At 40.5% G+C, this 26,432-nt stretch overlaps 1 protein-coding gene across 7 annotated transcripts in view; it reads right to left on the bottom strand.

Moving 5' to 3' along the window:
- The window catches only part of GRIK4 (glutamate ionotropic receptor kainate type subunit 4), a 341,881-nt gene that overhangs the window by 52,292 nt on the left and 263,157 nt on the right, over positions 1-26,432 (bottom strand). For all 7 annotated transcript variants that reach the window (XM_075191037.1, XM_075191032.1, XM_075191031.1 and 4 more), the window contains one exon: positions 202-315. In XM_075191037.1, coding sequence (XP_075047138.1) covers positions 202-315 — 114 coding nt within the window. The remainder of the gene's footprint in view (positions 1-201; positions 316-26,432) is intronic.

Genomic DNA, 26,432 nt, shown 5'->3' with positions numbered 1-26,432 from the left:
ATCACAAAGAAGGAGGCAGCAACTTTTTTCTAAATCAGGAAATGCTGGATACAAGACCTGTCAAATGCTACAAGATTTGCTAGATCAATCAGTGTATAGTTTTCAAAAAGCATGTGAAAACTGAGTTTATAGAGTAGTACATTCTTAAAGTCTAGCAAGAAAATGGTGACTTCATATAAATGATAAAACTATAAAACTTACCATATGAACACGATACAGAATGCTGATTCCTAATGTCATGAATGGCTTAGAGAAGTCGATCACCTTTTCTCTTTCTGCTGTGATGGTGAGTCCAGCAACAGCCAAATCTGCTTTCTGCACAGATATAGATATCATACAGACACAGAGATTATTTTTTCTTTTCAAAAGTATACTATGTATAACATTAAATAAATGAAGTCAAAATATTGTAAAAAAAAAAAAAAAAGAAGAAAACTTTAAAGAATTAGGACAAAATATTTGGGTAGATTTCAGTTTACTTTATAAAATGAGGTGGCTTACTCCTTCAAGATCAAACAATTTCCGCATTTGTTTCTGTGTTGACTTCACTGAAAATAACTGCTTTTTTCTAATTGGCTAATAACTAAGATAGTTTTATGGGGATACCAAATATATGTACTTTTTCCAAGGTTTGATGTTGTTTATAGTTTATAGGCAGGATCAAATTTGTATCAATCAGGTGGGCAGAAATTAGAAATACACACAAAAAGAAACTTGTTTTTATTTTAAATCATACTTTAAAGATTTCTTATGTTACTATATTGTAATAAAATATTTTAAACTAGCACTGTGGAAATAATACTGTGAATTGCTAAAATTAATTTTGTACAATTTACTACCTTGAGGCGTTAAATAAATAAAATAGATATAAAACCAGAACTTTACAAAAGGCATGAAAAATAAGTTTTAACATCACTATAAACAAATTGTAAAATGTAGGGTAGATAATAAATAATGTAACAATATAATTCATAAAATGAACAGTCACACAAATGATAACAAATATGTCTGAAGCAGATTTAATAGAAGAAAGACATATACTGGTGGTACAAGTATGGGTCTGCCCAGAGAAGATGCGGATTATGCAGTTCTGGTTGGAGTAGCACCAAAGACTCATGAGCTTTTCACAGTGTACAATTTGCTAATGTGCATCTGCAATTCAAATAGTTCAATATGGCAGATACACTGAAAGCACAACTATTTGTGGAAAGTTTGTCCAGATTCTCTCAGCAAGATGGCGGATTCCCTGCCAGACTTGTTGTAGTGTCTTTAGCAAAAGGTGATTTGTACTCTGTAGTGGATAAACTGTTTAATTGTTCAGGAATCACAGGAATTACAAGTTGATGTTGTAGTACAAACAAAATGGAGGTGGGGCATTGCTTGTGAGCCTAAGATGGCTCCCAATAGGTTTGATCATTGATCCTATTATACAGCTACATTCCAGGGCTTTCCCTACGCAAAGTCACAAGGAAGTGTCGCTGATATTGTCTGTGAAGTCTTCTATTGACTGGCCATTGGAACATCTGGAGTGGCGGAGGTCGCCCATGGCCTTTTGGGACCAGACTCTACATAGCTCAGATGCGGGTACACCCTTCCATATACCTGGGTCTCAACCTGCTGGTGTCCGACATGGAAGTGGGGAATCGTGTGAGTCCAGACAGCCTTCTTAAAGAAGGCTGTGGGTGTGGTGAGCCTCCAGAGCTGACCTTTCCACAAGGCGAGAGTTTTTTTTCGAAGGTTTATCTTTTTGATCTGAATCAAACCCTTATTGAATCTAATATTTTTTCTACTGTATACTCAGGAGATCCATCAACAAGTACAAGAGATGAAGCCTTGGAAAGAGTTCTCTTAAAGGTTTGGGTTCTGTAAGCCAGTTTCAGTAAATAACATTGAAAAGCATTAGGAAACTTAAGAGTTCTGGGTAAAGCCAAATGTATTGTGACTTTGTTAATTTTCTGGATGATCTTATATGGACTAATGAACCTGGGTCTCAATTTAGATGTGTCTTGATGATATTCATCAGTATGTGGCTTGTCAAAAGCCAAATAAGGTCCCCAATGCGGAATATAACTGGTCTGTGATGTTTGTCAAAAATGTTTTTTTGACTTGAACAGAAGCTTAGGACAAGACTTTATGAACTTTCCTCTAGAACGATTTAAGAGTTCTGGCGGTATCACCAGCGGTCGAAGTGGAAATTTAGAAGTGGCCGTATGAAAAATTAAATGAGAATATATACACCCCCATTTCGACCACTGTATATCACAGACCTCAGAAGAGTATGCATGATCAAGTATAGATAAAGATCGTAGGAATGAACGCCATGATGCAGGAGAAAGGTGCTATTCTAGAGGAAGAATGTGGTAGGTTATTATAAGCAAATTCAGCTTATGGCAGATGTTCTGCCCATTTATCCTGTAAAAGGGAGGTATAATGTCTTAAATATAAAATATAAAAGTAATTACAAAGTTAAATCTTGTAAAGGAGAGGGTCAATTGAGCTTGTCTACGTGTGAGTTTCTTGGCAGAACCAATGTATTCCAGGTTTTTATGATCAGTGAAAACAGTCACTTTATGATTTGCAACCTCCAACCAGTGCCGTTATTCATCTAGAGATCACTTTAAGTCTACAAAGCTCTCCCTTTGCCGAAATACTGTTTAGCAGATTAATTTTTTTTTTTACAAAAATGCACAGGGATGGAGTTTCTGAATCTCTGGATCTGCTTGTGAGAAGATTGTTCCAACTCTAACATCTGAGGAATCAACCTCAACAAAGAACGTCAGTCGTGAACCCGGATGGTGCAGAAGTAAAAGCTTTCTTTAAGGATTCGAAAGCTTGCAAAGCCAGAGGGGACCAGGATGACAGATATGCACCTTTCTTTGTGAGTGCTGTTATTGTTGCTACTATAGAAGAAAGGTTGCTGTATATCTCAATTAATAGTTAGCAAATGCCAGAAATCTTTAGATGGCCGTAATATTAACAGGCACTGCCCAATCCAATATGGCTTGAACCTTGATAAGATCTGTGGCTTAATCACCTAGAAATAATTTATTGTATAAATTTATTTTAATTAGCGGTGCAGTGAGATAATGTATATCATTGCAAACTGAATTTTTGTATTGGAAATGTATTGTAAGGACCCTTGAGCAATAAGCATCACTGCTTGAAGTTTCTGCCTGACTCCTAATGGCTGCTGTATCCTGTGACCAACAGATAAGAGCCTACACTCTCCCTGGTTGTCCTGTGTTGAACCCAGCATCTCTGTGTCAACTCTCTGCTTGCTACCCAGAAGCCCTGATCCACAGTAAGCTGTCAGGAGGTACCAGCCAGCCCACAGGAAGAGGCGCTGCAGCAGCTTTACCAGCTACCCAGAAGTAAGCAGTTCCAGGAGTCGGTGAATCAGCCTGATGGTGGCAGCCGAATCCTCCTACAACTGTTGTGCTGTTGGCATTTACAAGTCGGCAGGTGACACCAGTAGAAGTGGTCAGTAACAGTCAGTTACTGATGGTGAAAAAGTGGTCCAGATAAACTGTGTAGCATCCCTTCTCCTCTTTCCCCACAGGTCAAGTGGCAAAGTAAGCCCACGAGTCACAGGATGTGTAGAGAAGTCTTCAGCAGATCTGATGTAGCCCAAAAAGGAGACCCGAGGCACTTCAAATTCACATTAGTCCCTTTTGGCAAACATCTTGTTAAGTTTTAGGTGTTCAGGGACTTGGCATATATGGGCCCGATGTTCTGTGGGACTAGAGAAATAAATCAGGACATCATCGACATAAACCACAATAAAATATCCCAAAAATTTCAGAGAGCATCATTGATGAGATCTTGGAATACGGCAGGAGCGATGCAAAGGCTGAATGACATTATCAGAGACTCATATTGTCCCAAATTTGTGATTAAAGATAATTTTCCATTCATCACCAAAAATTTATTTTAATTGGATTGTAGCCCCCCGATGTTCAATTTTAATTCAGAAAAGTTCACAAATTAATGAAAGTGGATATTGATTCTTTATAGTTATTTGATTAAGTTTACAGAGGACAAAACAGAGATGTAATCCTATATTGTAAGCTTCAATTGGTTATTTTGAAGGGTGAATAAAAAGTGTCTCAAGGTTTTCTTTTGTGCAATCGCCCAAAGTCTTAGCCTCAGTAGCAGTTAAAGAATACAGTCTAGCTTTAGGCAAAATAGCCCTAGAAACTAGGTTGATGGTACAATCATATAATCTATGAGTAGGCAGAGTGTCAGCAGAATTTTTACTGAAAGCATCAGAATACTTTTGTCATGGAACAGGTAATTCAAAAGAGTCCAAAGTATTTTTAAACAGAGGAATACTTAAGCAACTGTGAGGACAGTGTCCTCACAGTTGCTTAAGTATTCCTCTGTTTAAAAATCCTCAGGACACTAATCATTCCAGTGCATTATCTCTCTGGTTTTACAACGGCTTTCTGGATTGTGTCTAAGTAACCAAGGATATCCCAAGAAGACAGGAAAATTGGTGAGTTGATGAATAGAAAAGTAATATGTTCAGAGTAAAGCATCCTAATGTTCATAGTCACTTATGAAGTAGAAAAGAAAGCCTGGCTGAGTAACTAGTAGAATGCAAGCCAGATGAAAACCTAACATTAATAAGATGAAGTACTTATTTTTCTAGGATGGCCTGAAATCCCCAATGGCTGAACTGATAAAGAAGCTTTGAGAGTCTGGATTGGCACACTAGTATAATGCTTTGGCACACTTGCAGAATGCTATGCAAAGTAAAATATTTGAGCTGCAAAATGCAAACAATGAACTTGTGCTACACTTAGATGACCTGAAGAATATGTCCACAAGCAATTACTTGGTAATTAAAAATATCCCTGAGACTGTTGAAAATTATTTCCTGACCAGATTGTTTAAAATGCTTTTTGAAGGATTTTATTTACTGTGAGTCGTCATTTGTTATCTACGTACTGTAGTGTCTTTGCAACCTGCAGTACATTGGGAGGAGGACCAGACCTTGGACCATATGTCACAGGTAACACAGACTTAACATCATTAACAGATACAAAACACACAGTGAAGCAAAACATTTCACCCTTATGTTCATCATGCTATACATAACACACAGGACACTTAGGGCCTGATTCATTAAGGAAAGTAAGGAAAAAAAAAAGTAAATTTTCTCCTGGACAAACCATGTTACAATGTAAGGGGTGGAAATTAGTTTATTATTTTGCACATAAGTTAAATACTGCTGTTTTTTCATCTAGCACAAAAATGTTTAATTGTTCACCAAAATTTAAAGTTGATCTAGGACATGCCCTACCCCATCTATAAATCTGTCCGCACGTTTTAAAATTATCTCCCTCTCTAATGCAACATGGTTTTGCCAAGGTGCAAAGTTACTCTTTATTTGGCTTTTTTTTCCTTAATTAATCAGGCCCTTAGAATTTAGCATTACATTTTTATCAAGATGGAAGAAATTGATAGGCGTAGACTATTGGACATATATTAATACATTGAGATATGTGGATAGTGGAATAATTTAGGGTTATATTTTATTTTTAGGTGCCATGAGACATGACTAAGAGGATATTAGTGAATGGAGAATATGGGGGGGTATTTTTTGCTATTAGTGTACTTTAATATAATATATTCCCGGAAATTGAAGGATTGTAACCCACAGAATACGCTCAGTCACTGCAGGGTATTTTTTAAATTTAGTTAGAGCTAAGACAATTATCATTTTTAGGGGTCTTGGTGGCAAAGTGTATTTCAGTCTGAAGCATTTTTAATCATAGTAGCATGTGTTTTAAACTATAACAAGCTGAGGTCTTGACAGTATGATGGACATCACTATAGTAAGTTGTCATGCTGCCTATATGAGAGTATTATGTAGTATTTTGTGATGTCAATATAAGTGTGGGAAATTATTGAACAATAGACTGGTTATACAATGATACATAACAAACTCCTTTACATTTAAGATGGTATATATCTCATCATGCATATAGTCTCTGAGCAGCCACTGTGACAACTATAATGTTAAATACATAATAAATAAATAATGAGTACAATTATACTGAGTTAAAAAATCGAGAATTGGGAATTAGAAAATGTAAAGAAACAAAGAGAAAGAGTAAGTAATAGTAAGCAATGAGTGCAATGAACTGTATCCCATGGCACAAATGTGCACTGTGTATGCAAGTCATAAACAATGTAAAATGCATAGATATGGCTCTAATTATGTATACTATTATAAATATGAATTGTTTCATACCTATACATATGGTATAGATGATAAGTAATTCTGCTATCAATTAGTTAGTCTAAGTTCTAAAGATAATACTAACTGCATTGAGGTGGTAAATTAGGTAAGAGAACTGTCAAAGTTAATTGTTCACACTAATCCAACTACTACATTAATGCATCAATAAACCCATCCATGTGTCAGCTATAATTTGTCATCCTAATGCAATAATATATATATATATATATATATATATATATATATATATATATATATATATATATAGATATGTACACTGTATATATTTGTTATTGTTAGGGTGGCAAAGTAATTCATAACATGGACCAGCTCCCTAGACACTGGCCACTGTCTGGCATCGGTCACACTGTACAAATGAAAATTACAGGTTTCAATAGTTTGCACCCCTCCCACAGCCCTACCTTGATAGACAGGTGACACTCCCACCTTACCTTTAAAAGGAGTTCTCATCAGGTGCTCTGATTGATTGCCAGCTAAACACCTAACTCTAACAAAAATAGCAGGAGAGCGCTAAGCTTTGAAAAAATATAAAAATGTAATGCATTATATTATTATTCATAAAAACACAAAACATCAGTGGCATTACTTATGGAGTAGGATCAATGTAAACTTCAGGTGTAGCAATTTGTAATGTAAATATCTCAGACACTGTATATAACACAGTCCAGATTATTGCATAAGATGGTCCAAAACCTTCAAACACTACTGTTCAGAGAAGTATAAGAATATATGATTACCACTGGTTTAAGGTACTGTATAAAAGATACTCCTAGGCTGAAGCGACACTTTTCGCACAGCTGTGTGTGAATGAATTTTGCAATCATTGAAAATATAACAAAGTGCGCATAGGATATATATAGCAAGTAATGAAGATAATACTCATTCGATTCTTCAGCCAACAATATAGAGAGAAAGCGTAGAAATCAGTACCACAGTAGACTCAGTGATATAAAGCAAAATATTCTGGTAGCAGATGAAGAAATAACCCCGGGGTATTGAAATGCATCAAACTCCACCAAGTATCCCGCCAATCAGCTGACACTTTTCTCAGCTGTCAAGAAGCTGTTTCATCAGAAGTGTGGTGAATGAATCCTTTCGTGCAATGTTATAACAAGCATCTGAGTCACATGTATCTCCTCAGCCAATGAACGTTTGGCAGGTCACATGATCTACAGCATCCCATCTGCCAATAAATATTAGATGGGTCACGTGACCTTCGGCATCCAATCATATGCGGTCTCCATTCAGTATTTCGGCAAGGAAACTCTCACTGAGTCCCTAAATCAGCTGTCATAGCAATGATTATACCAAAGACATACACAGAATTGTATAAAAGTGATGTGGCCATGGAACAAATCAGTATCGATCTATATTAGGATTCTCATTCATAAAACAATGCAAAAATCGTCCCAGCATCTATTTGTATAACACTTTATAGTTTGTATTCAATACAGATTCAAAAGAATTACTTATATAAATAAACTAAAAATTAATATTCAACAGGTATGGCACCATAGCTCTACAGCAGGGGTGGGCAAACCTGTCCTCAAGGGCCATATCCAGTTCATGTTTTTAGGATTTCTGTCTGTAGAAACAGGTGGGATAATTACTGACCCAGCCAAATAGATTAACTCAGCTGTACATGATTAAAGAAATCCTAAAAACAGGAACTGGATATGGCCCTTGAGGACAGGTTTGCCCACCCCTGCTCTACAGTCACACATAAAAAAAAATACATTCAAACAAGACAGCAGCAAGTTAGCTCATATATTCCCACCAAATAATAAATCAAATTCAGCATAATGTCTAAAAAATGTATATATAGTAGCTCATACAGACACGGTGGTACAATACAACCACTAAAGAATACTATAGGAAACAAAATGTATATATATATATATATATATATATATATATATATATATATATATATATATGTACTGTGTGGGCTCCTAATACACCCCCTGTTCTATACAATTGATGTTTCTTGTTTCTACAGACCTACCCTCAAGATATGTGATGGACAAAATCAAGACACATACATAAATACTAATATACATTCAAAATACTATATGTTTATGAAATAAATAACCAAATCATTATGACCACTTTTTAGTGGCCCATATGGAAAGAGAATAAAGAATATAGACACAAGATGGAACAATTGGACAAATATATTCAAAGGATCCAAAAACATACATAGGCCCGACAAACAACAGAGCCCAAAAAACTTCCAAATTGGAAAATTAAAACCAACATCTACAGCTAAAAATCTGAAAAAAAACAAAAACAAAACAAAAATAAACAAAAGTCAGTCTGTTCAATATTCTCAATAGGACCATGTAGAAAATTAGATATTGTTCAATTGTATACTATCACTAAGCCCGCGTGGTGTCAGCGTTTTGAGTCTAAAGATTCAATAAGCCTAATGTTTGCAGAGCAGATTGAACCTATCACCTCCTCTCTTAGTGGTGCCCACCTGCTCAATCGCTCTGACTTTTAGGCCTCCTAGTTTGCCCTTCTGACAAAGATTTGCATGTGCAGATAAACTGTGTGCTTTAAAATTCTTCAAAATATTATGGCGATGCTCTTGAAATCGTACCCCCACGGATCTTAACATACGCCCCACATATTGGGTACCACATTTACAGTTGGTCAAATAGATGACAAGCACTGATTGGCAATCTAGAACCTTTTCAATCGGGAATCTTTCACCTGAAGTGAATGAGGAAAATTCTGTACACTTGTGGTCCACAAATCTACATGTAATACATTGGTTTTTCCCACATTTGTAAAAACCATTGGGCCTGGTGCCAAACCAGCTCTTCATACCCGAATCTATAGAAGGTTTCAATACCATATTGTCACCCTTATAGCAACTCGGAGCTAGTCTCTCTTTAAGATTCCTACATCTTCTAAAAACAGTCTTACTACCTTTCTTAACCAGGGAACCAATCAGCTCATCTAGTTCTAATAAAGCAGAGTTTTTGTTGATAATATGCATAATTTCACTGACATGACTGTTAAACTAGGTAATAAAAAAACATTGATCTATCAATATCCTTTTTTTGGGGGGGGACAGAACAAACTATCACGATCCAAAGTCTCTACTTCATTATACGCTCTATTCAATAAATGTTCTGGATAGCCTTGTTCCAAAAATGACTTATATAATCTGTCAGAGGGTTTCCTAAAATCATCAATATTAGAACAATTCCTTTTGATGCGAAGGAATTAACCTTTTGGGATATTAATCCTCCAACATACTTATTGAGGTCCACAAAAAGGTTAAACAAATTCGGTTTAGTGACCGGGGCAAACTTAAGGCCCTTTTCCAAAAGTTTTAATTCTGACTGTGATAATTTCTTAGAAGTCAAATTGAAGATCCCCTTCCCCATCAATGTCGGTGTGTATTTTATGATTGATTAAATGAACCTAACTCCTCTCTTAAAAGCCTATGGTAAATCACTAAATCACAAAAGGGCTGTTACACTCACTAGTGGATTTCTCAATCACATCCAGCTGGACCATCTTCTAAATCTCCTTTCTCACATCAGCCTGCTTGGTTTCAGGAATGCAGTATGGCTTCTGCTTTATGATAGCTACTGGTGGATTGACATGTTCAAATAAAGTAGTACACCCAGCAATGAGAGGGAAGACATCCCTGTTCTGGAATATCATTTCCTCAGTCTGTTGTTGCTGTCTATTAGTTAAAGCTGGCTATATGGGAACTTCAGACTTTTCAATTACAGTACTGGGGTCATGAGTTTGATTCACGACCATGGCCTTATCTGTGTGGAGTTTGTATGTTCTCTCAGTGTTTGCGTGGGCTTCCACTGGGTGTTCCAATTTCCTCCCACATCCCAAAAACATACTAGTAGGTTGATTGACTGCTATTAAATTTACGTTGGTAACAACTGGCACATGTCCTTAATCAACTTGGACATAAATGGGGTGGTCTATGAGAATTTCCTTGGGAATTCCCAAACACGTAAACATCAATACAAGCTCCTTGGCTATGGTGCTGAACTTTGTTTCCATAGGGATATTGCATCACATAGTCAAGCACCACTAGTATATATTGGTGCCCACTAGTGGATTTCTCCAGTGGCCCCACAAGGTACATAACTATACATTCAAAAGGGACTTCTACTATTGTTATTGGTATGAGAGGTGCCCTATACATGGGTTTGGGACAGGTTCTCTGACAAATGGGACATGATGGCAATATCTTTTCACAGCTATATGCACACTAGGCCAGTAAAACCTGAGGAGAGCTCGTTCCCGTGTTTTATCTTTCCCCAGGTGTCCTATCCAGACATGTGTATGTTATGCTTTTAACACAAGGGGTACATGAACCTGCACTGTCACACTGCAAAAATTGATCAGGAATGGTCTGAGTAACATGACAAAGAATTCAAGGTGTTGACTTGACCTCCAAATTCCCCATATCTCAATCCGATCGAGCATGTGTTGGATGTGCTGGAAAAACCATGCCTGCTAACTTCTTGGTGCCAGATTCCACAGGAATCCTTCAGAGGTCTTGTAGGGTCTACACCTCGATGGGTAAAAGCTGCTCTGGTGGCACGAGGGGAACTTACACAATATTAGGATGATCGGTGTATAGCCACACCAGAACTGCGTCCACCAGTTTCCAGCATCAAATATGTAATAAATTTTGCAGATCTGTATACGAGTAGCTAACAGTAAGCTCTGGCCAGGTGATGGGAACACTTTTTATACTGAGTTGATGTAGGACCAAGAGGCAGGGATTTTTGTAACTAAGTTTTACACATATGGCACAGTGTTTAATATTGCTGTCTCACAGCATTGGGGTAATGGGTTAAATTCCAACCAGGGCCCTATCTAGGTTCAAGGAGAACCAGAATACTAATTAAGCAGTTTGGATACTTTATCTGGAACTCTTTAAACTAGCAGAGGGGGGCAGTAAACTAAATAGGAATAAAACAATCTGCTCCCCCAACCAAGAGGTATTGTTCCTACAGGCTAATGGAATATGAAGCATATCCACAGAAACAGAAGACAATGCAGATCAAAACTAAATAAACATAGGCAGAGAGATTAACATAGCTAGGGATAGGAGAGGCACAAACAAAATTCTTAGAGCTATGTGTGCAAATGCTAGGAGTTTAGAAAATATAATCCCAGAACTAATTGTGATAATGACAAGGGATGATCTGGATATTGTGGTTATTACAGAGTCATGGTGCAATCAAAACAATGGAACATAGCTATGCTTAAATATACTTTATTTAGGACATACAGAGTGGGAGGAATCAGAGGAGGGGTAGCAATGTATGTGAAAAAAAGCATAAATACTACTTTAATACGAGGTATTAAAGAAAAAATTGAGGCTCTTTGGGTGACAATAGAAAGGGGTGAGAAGGTTATTCTTCATACTGGGGTGCTATATAGGTCACCATGTCAGAAAGAGGAACTGGACAGAAACCTATTGCAGGACATCACTCAAATGGCATTAAAAGGAGAGGTAATAATCATGGGAGAATTTAATCTACCTGAAGTGAACTAGGAGGGGTCTATTGCAAGTTCCACTAGAAGTAGGGACATTTTGAATTCCTTGCATGGAGCATCCCTCAAGCACTTGTTGCGGGAGACTTGGAAAAAAGGTGGGTCAGAACCTAGGATCCGGTGACCATCAAGCAGTAAGGTTTAGTATAAAGACAAGACTGACTTTTACAACACAAAAACAAAGGTGTTAGATTTTCAGAAGGCTGACCTTGTAGAGATGGGAAAACGTGTAAGTGATTCTTTGGCAGAGTGGTTAAACTTGAAAGGCATACAGGAGAGGTGGGAACAATTAAAAAGTACAATACTAAAAGCAACAGATTTTTGTATCTAAAGGTTAGAAAAAGCACAAGGAAAAGGAAGCCAGAGTGGTTTGCAAAAGAAGTAGCAAGCATTGTGAAAGCAAAAAAAAGATGGTATATAGGAAACAAAAGCAGACTCAGAATAATGAAGACAAAGAGGTGTATCTTGTTAGACAGAAGAAGACTAAGAAGTTAATCAAATGTGCAAATGCACAAGCTGAAAAGAAAATGGTAAAGAGGGCAAAACATTCTTTAGGTATATAAGTGAAAAGAGAAAAACGAATGATATGACTAAAGGCAGAGAGTGACAGTCTTGTTGAGGGAGATAAAATAATAGCAGATCATCTTAATAATTAATTTTCCTCATTATTTACTACAGAAAGAGTTAAGTTGCAAGTATATTCATAAAATTGAGGTAGACCAAGTACATGTACAAAGGAAAAGGTCCTAACAGAACTTGCAAAACTGAAAAATGGATAAATCAATGGGGCCAGATGGGATACATCCAAAGATACTAAAAGAGCTTAAAAGGGGTTATGGTAACACCATTAATAGAATTATTCAACCAGTCACTAGCTAAACATCAATGGAGGAAATCTCAATCCATTGCTGACTTTATCCACTTTAAATTCAACTTTTCTTCCTACTATTTTGCCCTCTCTATTACCAGACAAACCTATTTCACATTCCTCATCTACTACCGGTCCAATGAACCCCAACGCCTCTTTGCTACCATTAATTCTCTACTGTGTCCTTCCCCACCTTCTCCCCCCTTGTCCAGCACCACACTTGACTTTGCCATCTACTTCAAAAACAAAATTCACTCTATTCAAAATGATATCTGTTCTCGAAAGAATTGCCTTCTCCCACCTGTCCTCTCTAGCACTCACTCTGACACCCTTGGCTTCTACACTCCTGTAACTGTGCCTGAGATCCTCTTACTTATTTCCTTTTCGTCTTCTGCAACCTGTCCTCTCAATCCTGTCCCCTCCTGCCTGTTGTCACCTTACTCACCTCTTTAACCTCTCTCTCTCCACTGGTATCTTCCCCTCAGCCTTCAAGCATGCTCTCATCTCTCCTATTCTCAAGAAACCTTCCCTTGACCCATGCTCTCTCTTCATCTATCGCCCCATATCTCTGCTTCCCTTTGCTTCTACAATTCTCAAACAACTTGTATTCAGTCATCTGACCCACTTTCTCTCTTCCCACTCTCTTTTTGACCATTTACAGTCTGGCTTCCGTCCCCTTTACTCAACTGAAACTATCCTCACTAAAGTAACAAATGACTTACTCTCAGCTAAGTCCAAAGGTCACGTCTCCCTTCTCATACTCCTCGAACCCTGTGCTGCTTTTGACACCATTGATCATTCTCTTCTCATCATTCCTCACTCCTTAGGTATTCACAAAATAGCTCTTTCCTGCTTTGCCTCCTACCTCTCTGGCTGGTCTTTCAGCATGTCTGCTTCTGACTCTTCCCCCCACCTCTTCCCCTTTCTGTTGGAGTCCCACAAGACTCTGTCCTTGCCCCTTTGCTCTTCTCTCGCTACACCACATCTCTCGGTGAACTCATTCAATCATTTGGCCTCTAATACCACCTCTATGCTGATGACACGCAAATCTATCTTTCTGCCCCTGACCTCTCTCCCGCCGTCCTAACCCAGGTATCTAGTTGTCTCTCTGCTCTAACTACCTGGATGTCACAGCGCTTCCTGAAACTCAACATCTCCAAATCCGAGCTCATCATCTTTCCTACTGCCAATGTTGCTATTCCTCCCAATAGCTCCCTCTTGGTTGACAACATCACTTTTTCTTTTGTCACCCAAGCACGCTGCGGTGAGTCACCCTTGACTCAGCCCTCAGCTTTACCCCTCATATCCAGTCCCTCACGTTACGAAAATCTGTCCCTTCTTCTCTCAGGAAGCAACCAAAATCCTGGTCCATTCACTCATCATTTCTTGTCTTGATTATTGCAAACTCCATCTCACTGGCCTTCCTCGCTCTTGCATTTCTGACCTTCAATTCATACAGAATTCTGCGACTGGGCTCATCTTCTTCTCCCACCGCTCTTCTGCTTCTCCTCTGTGTAAATCCCTTCTTTGGCTCCCTATCTGTTTCAGAATTCAGTTCATACTCCTTACCCTCACTTACAAAGCCCTTACCAACACTTCTCCCCCTTCCATCTGACCTTGTCTCAAGTTACATACCTACCTGGCTACTCCTCTCCGCACCTCAATTTACCTCTCATTACCTCCTCCCATGCTCACCTCTAAGACTTCTACCGTGTTGCCCTAATCTTTGGAACTCCAAACCCCGTCTCACTCGACTCTCCCCCAACTTTCAGTCCTTGAAACTTTCACTCAAAACTCACATTTTCAAGCTCACCTATCCTACCACATACTAACCATTCTATCCATCACCTACTCTTCCTCGCCTGCCATCTTCATTTTCTCCCAATTGGTCCTACTGTCTCTCACCCCCCACTTTAGAATGTAAGCCCTCGCGGGCACGGTCCTCTCCACCTATTGTCCCACATCTGTCTACTGTCCCTCATACGTCCTGTCACACCTTCTGCTGCACTCTGTGTAAGTACTCATAGCATTACTCACACTCATCTGTGCTACTTACATGTATTACCCCATCTATTTGTTACTTGCTTCTGTATCCAGTGCTACAGAATCTGTGGTGTCTTATAACTAAATAAATAATAATATCTAAAATCCAGCAATTTACAGGATTTCAAACAGCATTGATTTACTGGGCGAAGATCATGTCAAACAAATCTATTAACTTTTTTGACTGGGTTACTAAAGTAATAAATCAAGGGTGTAGATGTAGATTATCTAAACTTTAGTAAGGCTTTTGACACTGTTTCACATTGCTGGCTATTAAATAAACTTGAAAGCCTGGGTTTGGATTTTTAGATGGTTGAATGGATACGGTTGCAGGATAGGAAACAGAGAGTTGTAGTAAATGGAGTGCATTCATAGGAGGGAAAGATTACCAGTGGAGTACCCCAGGAATCTGTACTTGGACCAGTGCTTTTGAATATCTTTTTGTGACATTGCAAATGAAGGGAATGTATGTCTCTTTTCAGATGGCACAAAGATATGCTACAGGGTAGGCACACCAGGTGGAGTAAAACAAATGATTTATGATCTAGATAGTCTAAAGGAATGGTCAAAAGCGTGTAAACTATAGTTTAATGCCAACAAATGCAAAATCACATACTTAAGACTACAATACTCACAAACAAAGACTAAATAAAGTAATAACGGCATTATGATGGAAACTACTGAGGCGCAAAGGGTTCCAGGAGCCACTATTTCAGGTGCCTTAAAGGCAGGTAAGTAATGTAACAAAGCAAAGAGAAAGGCAAGTCAGATGCTTGGTTGCATAGGGAGAGAAATTAGTTGTAGAAAGAAAGAAGTAATAATGCCATTGTATATGTCACTGGTATGACCTCATCTAGAATAGTGTATTCAGTTCTGTAGACCATATCTCCAGAAGGATATAAATACTTTAGGGACTATACAAAGGAGGGCAACTAAAATGGTGCATGGCCTACATCACAAAACTTACTCAGAAAGGCTAAAAGATCTTAATATGTATAGATTGGAGCAGAGAGGGAAAAAGGGCAATGTGAGGGAAACTAGATTTTTAGAACCAAAGTTATAGGTTACCTGGCCCCTATTAGGTTCAGAAACCACACAGGCAAGGAGGAGAACGAAAGATACAATGCTATCTTTACTTTTTTTTACCGTAAAAGAACAGAATATAAATCTGCACACTTTAAACAATTGGTCAGTGGAATGCTAGTGTCAATAGAAGTCCCAGCAAGGTTCCCCACCCACCTTAGCAATGAAAAAGTTCCACAGGCAAAAGAGTTTGTCAACAGAAGATCCAGTGAGTCTTGGTATCTTGCTGTTCCCTCCACCAGTTTGGTGGGGCTCTGGATATCAGTCTTCCCACTCCTGTGGGTGCACCAATTTACACAGAACCTGGCGAGTATCTCCCGATGGAGTGAGGTGATGACACGTCTAAACATGCCTGCTTCCACAGGTACAGGGCAGCGATGATCACTGGGTCTGCTAGTAGAGAACAGAAACTCAACACCAGTCAGCCCCACACCTTCCAGGAATCATTCCTCTGAATGACTACCCCCTCCCCATGAAATGGCTCACTTCCTGTCCCTTCCATTTTACTCCCCCCCATATGTCTGCAATAAGCTGCTTCCCTGTTCGCGGGGTGTAATTTAAGAATTGGTTCTGGGGTGACAGTCCATGTAATCCCTGAAGATTGATGGGCTATTGGGAAATGTTTTCTTGGCTGTGTGGCCTGGTCTCATCACAGGTGACATGATAGAAACTTTCAAATATATCAAGGGTTTTAACAAGGTACAGAAGAAAAACATTCTTCAAAGGAAGCAAAGTATTAGATAATGAGGACATGCACAGAAACTGGAGGAAAGTAGATTCAGAGGAAATTTGAGGACAAATTTCTTCACAGAAAGGGTAGTGGATAAATGGAATAGCCTCCCATCAAAGGTTGTAAAAACTAGTACAGTAGAGCAATTTAAACATACTTGGGATTGACATAAGGATAGCCTACAAAGAACTAAGGATCAAATAGGGTTTGAGGTTGCCATAGGTTAAAAAATGGTCAGATAAATGGGACAAATGGTTCTTATCAGTTGTCAAATTCTATGTTCTCTTCAGTGGTAATCTTTATATTTATAATGACAGCACCGACATCCGTATCCCCGACATGAGGACAATGAACCTGTAATGCCCGACACAGCTGTAATACCTTCTGCTTGAAAAAATGTTCTGCAACAATTCTGATGAATGAACCACACTGGGATTCCTGCTGTTAAGGTGGTAATTTAAGGATCCACCAGCTGGACAATGTAGTAATCTTTGAAAACAGCATTGTCCAGCCGGCGGATCCTTAAATTAACACCTTAACAGCAGGAATCACAGTGTGGCCCTTGAAAGTGACGTGATTATAGCACGCCAGAAGGTTCTTTCATTGGAATTGTTGCAGGGTTTATTTTTAAGCAGATGGTATTACAGCTGTGTCAGGCATTACAGGTTCGTTGTCCTTATGTTGGGGATACGGATGTTGGCTTTGTCAGTATCGATTTAAGGTACCCAACCCGTTCTCTCCATGTTTGCGTGATTCCCATCTGGACACTCTGATTTTTTTTCCCCCATGGTCAACATGGTCAAAAACATTCTGGTAGGTTCATTGTCTGATGACAAAATGGACCCTACACTGTGGTAGAGAATTTAGACTGTATGCTGCAAGGGGGTAGGGAGATATAAATGATTATATAATCTCTGTACAGCTCTGTAATATGGTGACACTGTATACTGTATATAAAAACAATAATAATAATAGAAAATGCAAACTGTGAATTGTGATGGTATTATTAGTATGATTTATCAGTAGTACTATTTGTTGAGTTGTAAAGAAGTAATATAAGTTTTATCAGAGGTCCTTACCATCCTTTTCCAGTTCCCCATTAATGAAAATATCCCCTTTAAAGTTTCATGGTTATTCAATTTAAAGTGATCCAAAGCAAATTACCTTGCAATTTTACTTAACGTTTATTCTCTGCACACATTTAGTACTATAAGAGAGGGTCTTGCATCTAAAATAAAAAATATTTTTATCTCATCTAGTTTTATTTTATAATGGTTTAAATATGTAAACAAAATCCCCAAATTTTGGCATTTGTGAGCATGTAGAAACCTAATTTTGTCAGACCTGTATTGAGAGATTTTAAAAGAGAACAAAACAAAAACCATTTTGTTCTGTAACAAGCTTTAATTTGATATACCAGATGAATAGATTTGAAGAAGTTAACATTTCAAGGTCAAGGACTGAAAAATGTGAAAAACGATTTCCAAAATAATCATATAACTTAACATTTTCAAAAATGTATTTATTTCGTGATGTTTTAACATTGTCCATAGCAAATTTAAAGTTTGGATCTCTGCTCTATTTCCATTATTTTTTTTATTTTAATGTTTTCAAGGAAGGGGGGAGAGGGTGGTGGGCAGGCAGACTATGCAGTCCGTGCTGTCACATTGACTAATATTACTAAATGAGGCAGTGTCATTCATTCATAGAATATTGTACTACATCTTGTAGAACAATATTCTATGAATGAATGATGCCTCCGCAGTGAGTACTATGTGTTGTGACAGCCTATTCACAGACAGCATAGGCTGCCAAATCCATCTCTGTAGGTTAGTAGCTAAAAAAAACTGCTGTAAGATCCTCTCAGTGGCCTTTTCTGTCCCTAAGTGTCATGCTGGGATGTGACCATAAGCTCGGTCTAATATGGTTCTACCACATCTTCACCCATTTTTGTCACTTGGTACAGAAGCTTGTTACGAATTGCCATGTGTGGGAATACAAGCCTGTCATCAGGATCTACGGGCTCCCCATTAATAACTTTTACATTTTATCTGGCTTTTATTAGGGTGGGGTCTATTAACTGTTCTGACGCATACAGTTCCTTCTCTACCTCAGGGTTAGGCATACTTTCAGTTCTGTCTACTGCTTCTCCTTTGCTTGTAGTAGGTGCCTCATTTTAACACTCATCATTCGCGTTTTCCCCAGCCATACTAGCAAACGGAGATTGTTCTGGGGGTCCACAGGACACACCCACTGCCAGCAAATTATGAGTGCGGTCAAATGGCTCTATACATTCATCCCTGAGACCATAAGAAATTCACATAATTTCCAAAATTGGGTAAAATCTCTCCCTATTATAGCATCATGCACCAAAAAAGAGACCAACCCTACCTAAACAACAGACAAACTACAGGGGGTCCCAATATTTACCTCAGCAGTGACATTATGCTAAGTGTCACCATGTATACAAGTTACACCAACAGTTGTTCACTGGAATTTTGAGGAGTTTACTAACCCAGCTTTCACAAGGGTAATTAAACTTCATGAGTCTAACAAAGCCTCTATCTGGTTGCCCTCTTTAAAAAATACACACATTTGTTTTCTTGGCTCTGCCAGATGTAAAACTTTCTGCGACATTCAAAGGCAGTATCACATTGAATAGGTTACATAACTGGACAATTTGCAATAACATGTCCTGGCATATCACACCCAAAACATTTTAGCACATTATTGTCAAGACTTTTGTGTGGGGGAGACCTAGAATATTTCTTGGGGGAGAGGGTGATTTAGTACCCAGGCCCCTTTGTCCTTGTCAGCAGAGACCAGACAGATTGCTGCCCAGCTGCTCTGATTGTGTTTAAAACACAATCAGAGCATCTGTCCAAGACTTCTGTCTACCTCTCAGCCGACGGGGACAAGAATTTAGTGTGCGGCTGCGCTGGGGGGGGAAAGTGATTGCCCAGATCGCACCAACTGGATCTGCCACTGCTTCCTGGCCTCCATGGCAGTCTCCAGGCACAGTGCGAACAGTCTTTTCCTTTTTACCTCCTCTTAACTGCCCAGCACCCTTTTCTCATGGAACAGTGTTACCAGAGGTTACTGAAGTGGGCAGTAGTGGATCTATGGGGTGCTGTGGTGCAGCCACTAGTTCCTCTGCCACCAGATACCTCTCCACCATCTCGGCCAACTTGTTAGCTGACTGAGGGTACCTGTGGCTCACCAACATGTGCAAAACCATGGGCAGCGACCTTAAACAACAGTCCATGATAACTTTTTCCATCACTTGCTGACCAGTTAATGTGTTAGGCTGTAACCATTTCATGGTCAGGTGGATAACATCGTGCATTTGTGAGCGAGAAGGCTTATCCATGGAGAAAACCCAGCAGTGCACTCGTTGCAATAAGACTGACATTGTAACTCCCAAGTCAGGATTTTTCGTTTTAGCTTCTTGTAGTACTGAGCATCTGCAGTGCTTAAATCAAAGTAGGCTTTTTGAGGTTCTCCTGCAAAAAAAGGTGCCAACAGACCAGCACACTGTTCTTTAGACCAACTCTCATGCTCAGCAGTTCTCTTAAAGTTTGTCAGATACGCCTTCACCACGTTGTTAACCATAGTTATTTTTTGAAGAAATTAAGTAGTTAGTATGGAACTGAAGCTAGTCACTGAGCTGGCCAATTGCTGCACTCTAGTAGCTTCCTGCTGAGCCAATGCAGTCTGTAGCAAAGTCTTAACTACGTCTTACATGTTTTCTGGTTTTACCAAGAACTTTATAGGCACTTTTACCCTGGACATGAATCCGCACTGTTTTCCAAAAAGGAGGGTCTGGCCATTTTAGCTGTAACAGTTTTCAAAATTGTGCTAACCAACCCCCACTGGGCCTTTGGATGTGCGGCCCTACAATTCCCAGCACATGTCATGTTGTAAAAAGTCTCTACTGAGTATCAATCTTTTTAACTGCTATTGAAGGGTTTTGCAAACACCTTTAGGGCTAGATTTACTAACAGGCGGGATGCGTGGCGGCTTGAAGCCGCCATGCATCGCCGCGGTTTTCCGGCGGGTTTGCATTGCAAACAGCCGGATTTACTAATGGGCGCATTTCATCTTCAATTTGAAGCCGCCGGCGATGTCACGGCGGGTTGTAATGCTCAAAGCCGTCGGCAGCTTTGATTTGACCATGGCGCTTTTGCTTTAAATGATGGCACTTTCGTGTGAAGGCGTTTTTTTTTAAAAAACACCTGTCTCATGGCCTGTTACTATTGGCTATTTTCAAAGTCAGGAGATTTTACATCACAAGCCCTATATAAACCACTGACCTGCCACTTTTTCTTTGGTAGGGTTTTGAGGAGTTTTGTGAGAGGAGTTTGGAGGATTGTGGTTTGGTGAGAGTTGGATTGAGTTGGAGTTTGGTGGTTTGGTGTTGCGAATTCTGCTTGAAGTGTGAGTAGTCCTGTGGTATTTTTCTGTTTTGTACATTTATTTTTTCATTTATTTTCTGTCTTGTATTTTTTGTATTTGACTTGTCCTTTGTCTGTGTTACTTGTGTGTGACTGTGTTGAGAGTGTGTCTGTAGTTAGTGTAGTTTGTCCTTTGTGTTTGTACATCTTTCTGTGTTTTGTGTGTTTCACATTTATTTGTGAATATGTCCAGAGAGAGGAGGGGAGCAGAGGCTGAGGAGAGGGAGATGGAGGTTGAGGGGGCAGAGGAGGGAGAGGAAGAGGTTGAAGAGACAGGACAGGGCAGGAAGACCAAGACAGGGAGGAATGTGCGTTTCTCCCACAACGAAAATTGTGTTCTGGTGCACCACATAGTTCCCTGCTATGAGGTGATATTAGGAAATCTGCCAGCTAAGGCGGCGCCACCAATTGTGGTCTAGAGTGTGTGATGCAGTGAATGCGGTGGGGCCACTAAAGCGGACAGTGGCGCACTGCCGCAAAAGATTCTCTGACATCAAAAGGAGACTCAAGGAAAAAATGGCCGCGGAAAGGAGGTCAACCAGAAGAACGGGTGGTGGCCCCCCTCTTCGTATGGAATATACTAGTTACGAGGAGGAGCTGCGCCAGATCATGCCGGCCAAGATTGTTGAGGGGATAAATGTGCAAGACACAGATTCGCCCTCGTTTAGCCAAGTAGTTGGTGAGTTATTTGTCCTTTTTACGCTAACACTATTGAAAATGTGTTTTTATTTTAAAAGTGCTTTTTTTTCTCTAAAGTGCTATTTTATTTTAAAAGTGCTTTTTTATTTTGCCCAACACATTTTTCAATAAATCAGTATATTTGTGACTTGCTTTTTGATGCAAATACATTTTACGCTTTTTCTAATACATCCAGTATCGCATGCACAACAGTTAACGCCCAGTCCCAGGTCTACACCTCCACCTTCACTGAGGGATTCTGCCTCTGAAGAGCAAGCAGGTGCGTGTTCACTGTTTGTGGTAGCAGGCCCGGCGCTCCCATTAGGCAACCTTAGGCAGTTGCCTAGGGCGCCAGGACCTGCAGGGCGCCGCTGACTAGATTTTGTAATCTAGTCAGCGGCTTGGGAGAAAAGTGCAGCGGTCCTTTTCTTTTTTTCATCTCACACATGATCACTGACTGAGTCAGTGATCATGTGACAGTCTGTCGGCGGCGCCTCGGAGAAGTAAACATCACACTGTCTGTCAGTGACAGGCAGTGTGAATAAAGTTCTTTCAGATGCCCCCCTCCCCTCCCAGCATGCATCGCTCTGCCTCCTCATTGAAAAGAAAAGAAGAGAAGAGAAGACAAAAAAGAGAAGAGAAGAGAAGAGAAAAGAAGAGAAGAGAAGAGAGGTTAGAAGAGTTTCCCTGCATCTACTGACCAGACTTCAGGAGAAAAAAGAGTAAGTAAATAAAATCTAATTATTTATTTATAATTTATTATTTTTAAAAAAGAGGGTGCCCAAAGTAGGGAGGTAAAAAAAAAATGGGTGGGTAATATGACTTTTTTTGGCACCTCCTGCTCTATATTTGATGGTGGTGGGGGGGGGGTGTTTGAAATTTTGCCTAGGGCGCTGAGAACTCTAGCACCGGCCCTGTGTGGTAGAAATAATGTAGTTAGATCGGCGGTTCCCAAACTGTGCGCCGCGGCTCCCAGGGGTGCCGCGGCGCTGTCACTGGGGTGCCGCAAGCCAGACATAAAAAAAACAAAGAACACATAAACTTACCAATCCGCCGGGCGCCGGGACCCAGCAACCTCCTCTCTCCCGTAGCTGTCACTGAATATCAACGTCAGTAACAAGCTGCTGCTGGAGAGAGGAGGCTGCTGGATCCCGGCGTCCGACGGATTGGTAAGTTTATGTGTTCTTTGGTTTTTTTTATGTCTGGCGCGGGGCAGAGGAGTGAGAGGGAGTGTGACAGCGGGGCACAGGAGAGTGACAGCGGGGAACAGGAGAGTGACAGCGCGGCACAGGAGAGTGACAGCGGGGCACAGGAGAGTGACAGAGGGGCACAGGAGAGTGACAGCGGGGCAGACAGAGGGGCACAGGAGAGTGACAGCAGGGCACAGGAGAGTGACAGCAGGGCAGACAGAGGGGCACAGGAGAGTGACAGCGGGGCAGACAGAGGGGCACAGGAGAGTGACAGCGGGGCACAGGAGAGTGACAGCGGGGCACAGGAGAGTGACAGCGGGGCAGACTGAGGGGCAGAGGAGAGTGACAGAGGGGCAGACAGAGGGGCAGAGGAGAGTGACAGAGGGGCAGAGGAGAGTGACAGAGGGGCAGAGGAGAGTGACAGCGGGGCAGTGGAGGGGGACACAGCGTGAGAGGGGCAGTGGAGGGGGACACAGCGTGAGAGGGACAGAGGGCAGAGGGGGGGACAGCGTGACAGAGGGCAGAGGAGGGGGACAGCGTGAGAGGGCAGAGGAGGGGGACAGCGTGAGAGGGAAGAGGAGGGGACAGCGTGAGAGAGAGCAGAGGAGGGGGGACATCGTGAGAGAGGGCAGAGAAGGGGAACATCGTGAGAGAGGGCAGAGGAGGGGGGACAGGGTGTCGGGCAGTGTAAGAGGGGGCAGTGTGTCTGGATGCAGAGGGGGCAGTGTGTCTGGATGCAGAGGGGGCAGAGTGTATGGATGCAGAGGGGCAGAGTGTCTGGATGCAGAGGGGGCAGAGTGTCTGGATGCAGAGGGGGCAGAGTGTCTGGATGCAGAGGGGGCAGAGTGTCTGGATGCAGAGGGGGCAGTGTGTCTGGATGCAGAGGGGGCATTTTTGCATACAACTAAATAAGTATTTCTGTCCTGACCTAAATACTTATTATAATTTTTTTACCCAACTACTTCTAAAACAGGACTGCTCAATAATTATTTTGGAGGGGGGCCTTGAAAAAATTTGGAGACTCTAAGGGTGCCACGAACTGAAAAAGTTTGGGAACCACTGAGTTAGATGTTTTTATTTCCAAATGTTGTTGTCCATGTTATATGTTTTGCCTTTTATATAGTTTGCTATGAGAACATAGGGCTAGATTTACTATCAGGCGTGTTTCCAAACCTACAGATGTTGCCTATAGCAACCAATTTTTTGTTGTAACATTTTGATTTCAAAATCTTCAAAATGTCAGCTTAAATCTGATTGGTTTCTATAGGCAACATCTCTACTTTTTAAAACACGCAGTTTTGTAAGTTTACCCCATCATATACTACACAGAGGGAGAATGAAAATAGTATTAGCTTATCCCAAAGCACGGTCTTGCAGCATTTAACCTGCCCGCATCATCATATTTGTTTGTAAAAAGATTTTGCTTTTCTAACCCCATCACCCAAACATAGCCCAATTGAGAATGTTTATTCCAAAGATAAAAAGTGCATCCTTAAGCAGGTTGCATATGAGAATAAATCAAGAATGCAAACATTGTGAAGCAATGTGTTTTGAAAAAAAATTAATCTTTCCTATCCAGTGTTCAGAATGCAATATACAAACATATTAGATCATATATACTTACAGTGACTTTTCATCCACAGGCCCTTCATCATATCAGGCACCTCTGCGACAGCCCTTGGCCATGTCACCTGAGCCAGAGGAGGAGGCACTCATCACCCTAGAAACAGTGGATGCCCCTGTGTCTGGCCTCTACGATGTTTCACCTGGGCCTGCTGAACCACCATCACACCAGCAACCTGCACCACCAACTATGGACCCAGCAAGAGAAATGGCGCTGTCTATTGGCCTTTTTCAGCAGCAGCAAACCACCTTTATGCAGAGTCAAACTAGGCATATGTCACAAATTGCAGCCCAGTTGAGACGGTACACCGCACCAATAGCCAGATCCCTGCTGCATTAAACCGTATCGCAAATGCTATGGAACAATCCAATGTTCAGATGGCCCAAATGACTGGGGCTGTTGAGGCTTTACATTCCACAGCTCGTGAGGGGAATGCAAATGGGACCCGGCTGGCGGGGCAAATACAGCAGGAACTTATTGCCCGCTTGCCGGCACCTATTTCTTCTGCCACCGCCAGTACCGCTAGTACGCCTAGCAGATCAGCCCAGAGTACTCCTCCAAGGAGAGGTGCTCGCACCAGGGTTGGCCGAGGGAGAGGAGAGAGTGGCTTCCGAGGTGGTGATGTGCCTGCGAAAAAGGCGGCGCTAGTGTTTTTTTTTTTCGTTTCTTCTAATGTTTTTTCATGCATGTGTATGCATTCGAAATTAACCTTTATTGTGTAAAACTGTAATAAATGCTGTTTAATTTCAATGCGCTCAGTCTTTCTTTTCATCAAATTAAACAAGAGTATACTGGTTTGGGGAAAAATGCACTAATTTCAGTTACACATTGACATGTGCCTGTAACTTTCTAGGGACGTTCACATTTACTACATGAGGAATACATACTATCCTCTGTTTTAAAGTTAACATTTGGGCAAAAAATAAAAAAAAACACTCACATCCAACACATTTTAGATCAATACATGTTTCTCATAGTATGCACTTACATGTAAAGTAAAGCTGATTGTAATGAGACGGTCTGTATTCTGCCTCCACCCCTGTGTGCTTTGCACATCACCAAATGGGACACGGACCCCTACTCGTTCACAGTCTACTGCAATAATCGGTGGGGTAAGTTGATGTAATGCTAGATTATGTATCAAACACCAAGCCAGGATAATATCAGACCCCTTTTCAGGTGCATACATAGCCACCCCACCAGATTATTCTAGTAACCTGAACCTGGTTTACAAGAGTACAAAGGTACGCTATAACACACCTCTACTAGTGGGTATGTGCCTCATTGAATTTGTGCTGTGTAGATGTCTGAGGATGCAGCAGAGGAGTCATCAGCCAGAAACCCATTTTTTATTTAGTAAATTTAGAATTGCTTTTACACTCTATTAAGGGATAACTATGTAATGACATATTGTGCATCCTGATTTTGGACAAACACCAGTATTCTTGAGGATTTGTTGCCATTTAAAAATAAAAAACAACAAATGTGGAAATCAGTAAATAGATTGCATGGTGGGAAAACACAAGAACAAAAATAAGGTACACTGAAATTACAAGACACTGTGGCCTTTTTACATATACAATCCCAAAGTAGCAAACCTTTCCCTTCTGTTTTGATTGACAAAATACCTCAAACAGCACACTGTTTGAACAATCTTGCCGCTCACAAGCATCGCTTTCATTTTGGTCTTTTGAATGGCGGTTTTTCCGGCGGCTTTATAAACCCCCTAATAGTAAATCCGGCTGTTTGTATGTTGAACATTGTTGAAACCGTCATGGCGCTTTCTAAAGAGGCGGGTTTGAAAAAAATCATTTCTGGTCATTTGGATGGCGGGTTTAGCGTTAGTAAATCCGGCGATGGCTAAACCGCCGCCAAACCCGCCAAAAGTCAGCGGGTTTACAAACACACCTGATAGTAAATCTAGCCCTTAGTCTCTTCTGCTGT

This window comes from Mixophyes fleayi, chromosome 11 (genome assembly GCF_038048845.1).
Source record: "Mixophyes fleayi isolate aMixFle1 chromosome 11, aMixFle1.hap1, whole genome shotgun sequence".
Classification (NCBI taxonomy): domain Eukaryota; kingdom Metazoa; phylum Chordata; class Amphibia; order Anura; family Limnodynastidae; genus Mixophyes; species Mixophyes fleayi.
The sequence above is the reverse complement of the archived record's forward strand: the minus strand, read 5'-3'. Positions and strand labels throughout refer to the sequence as shown.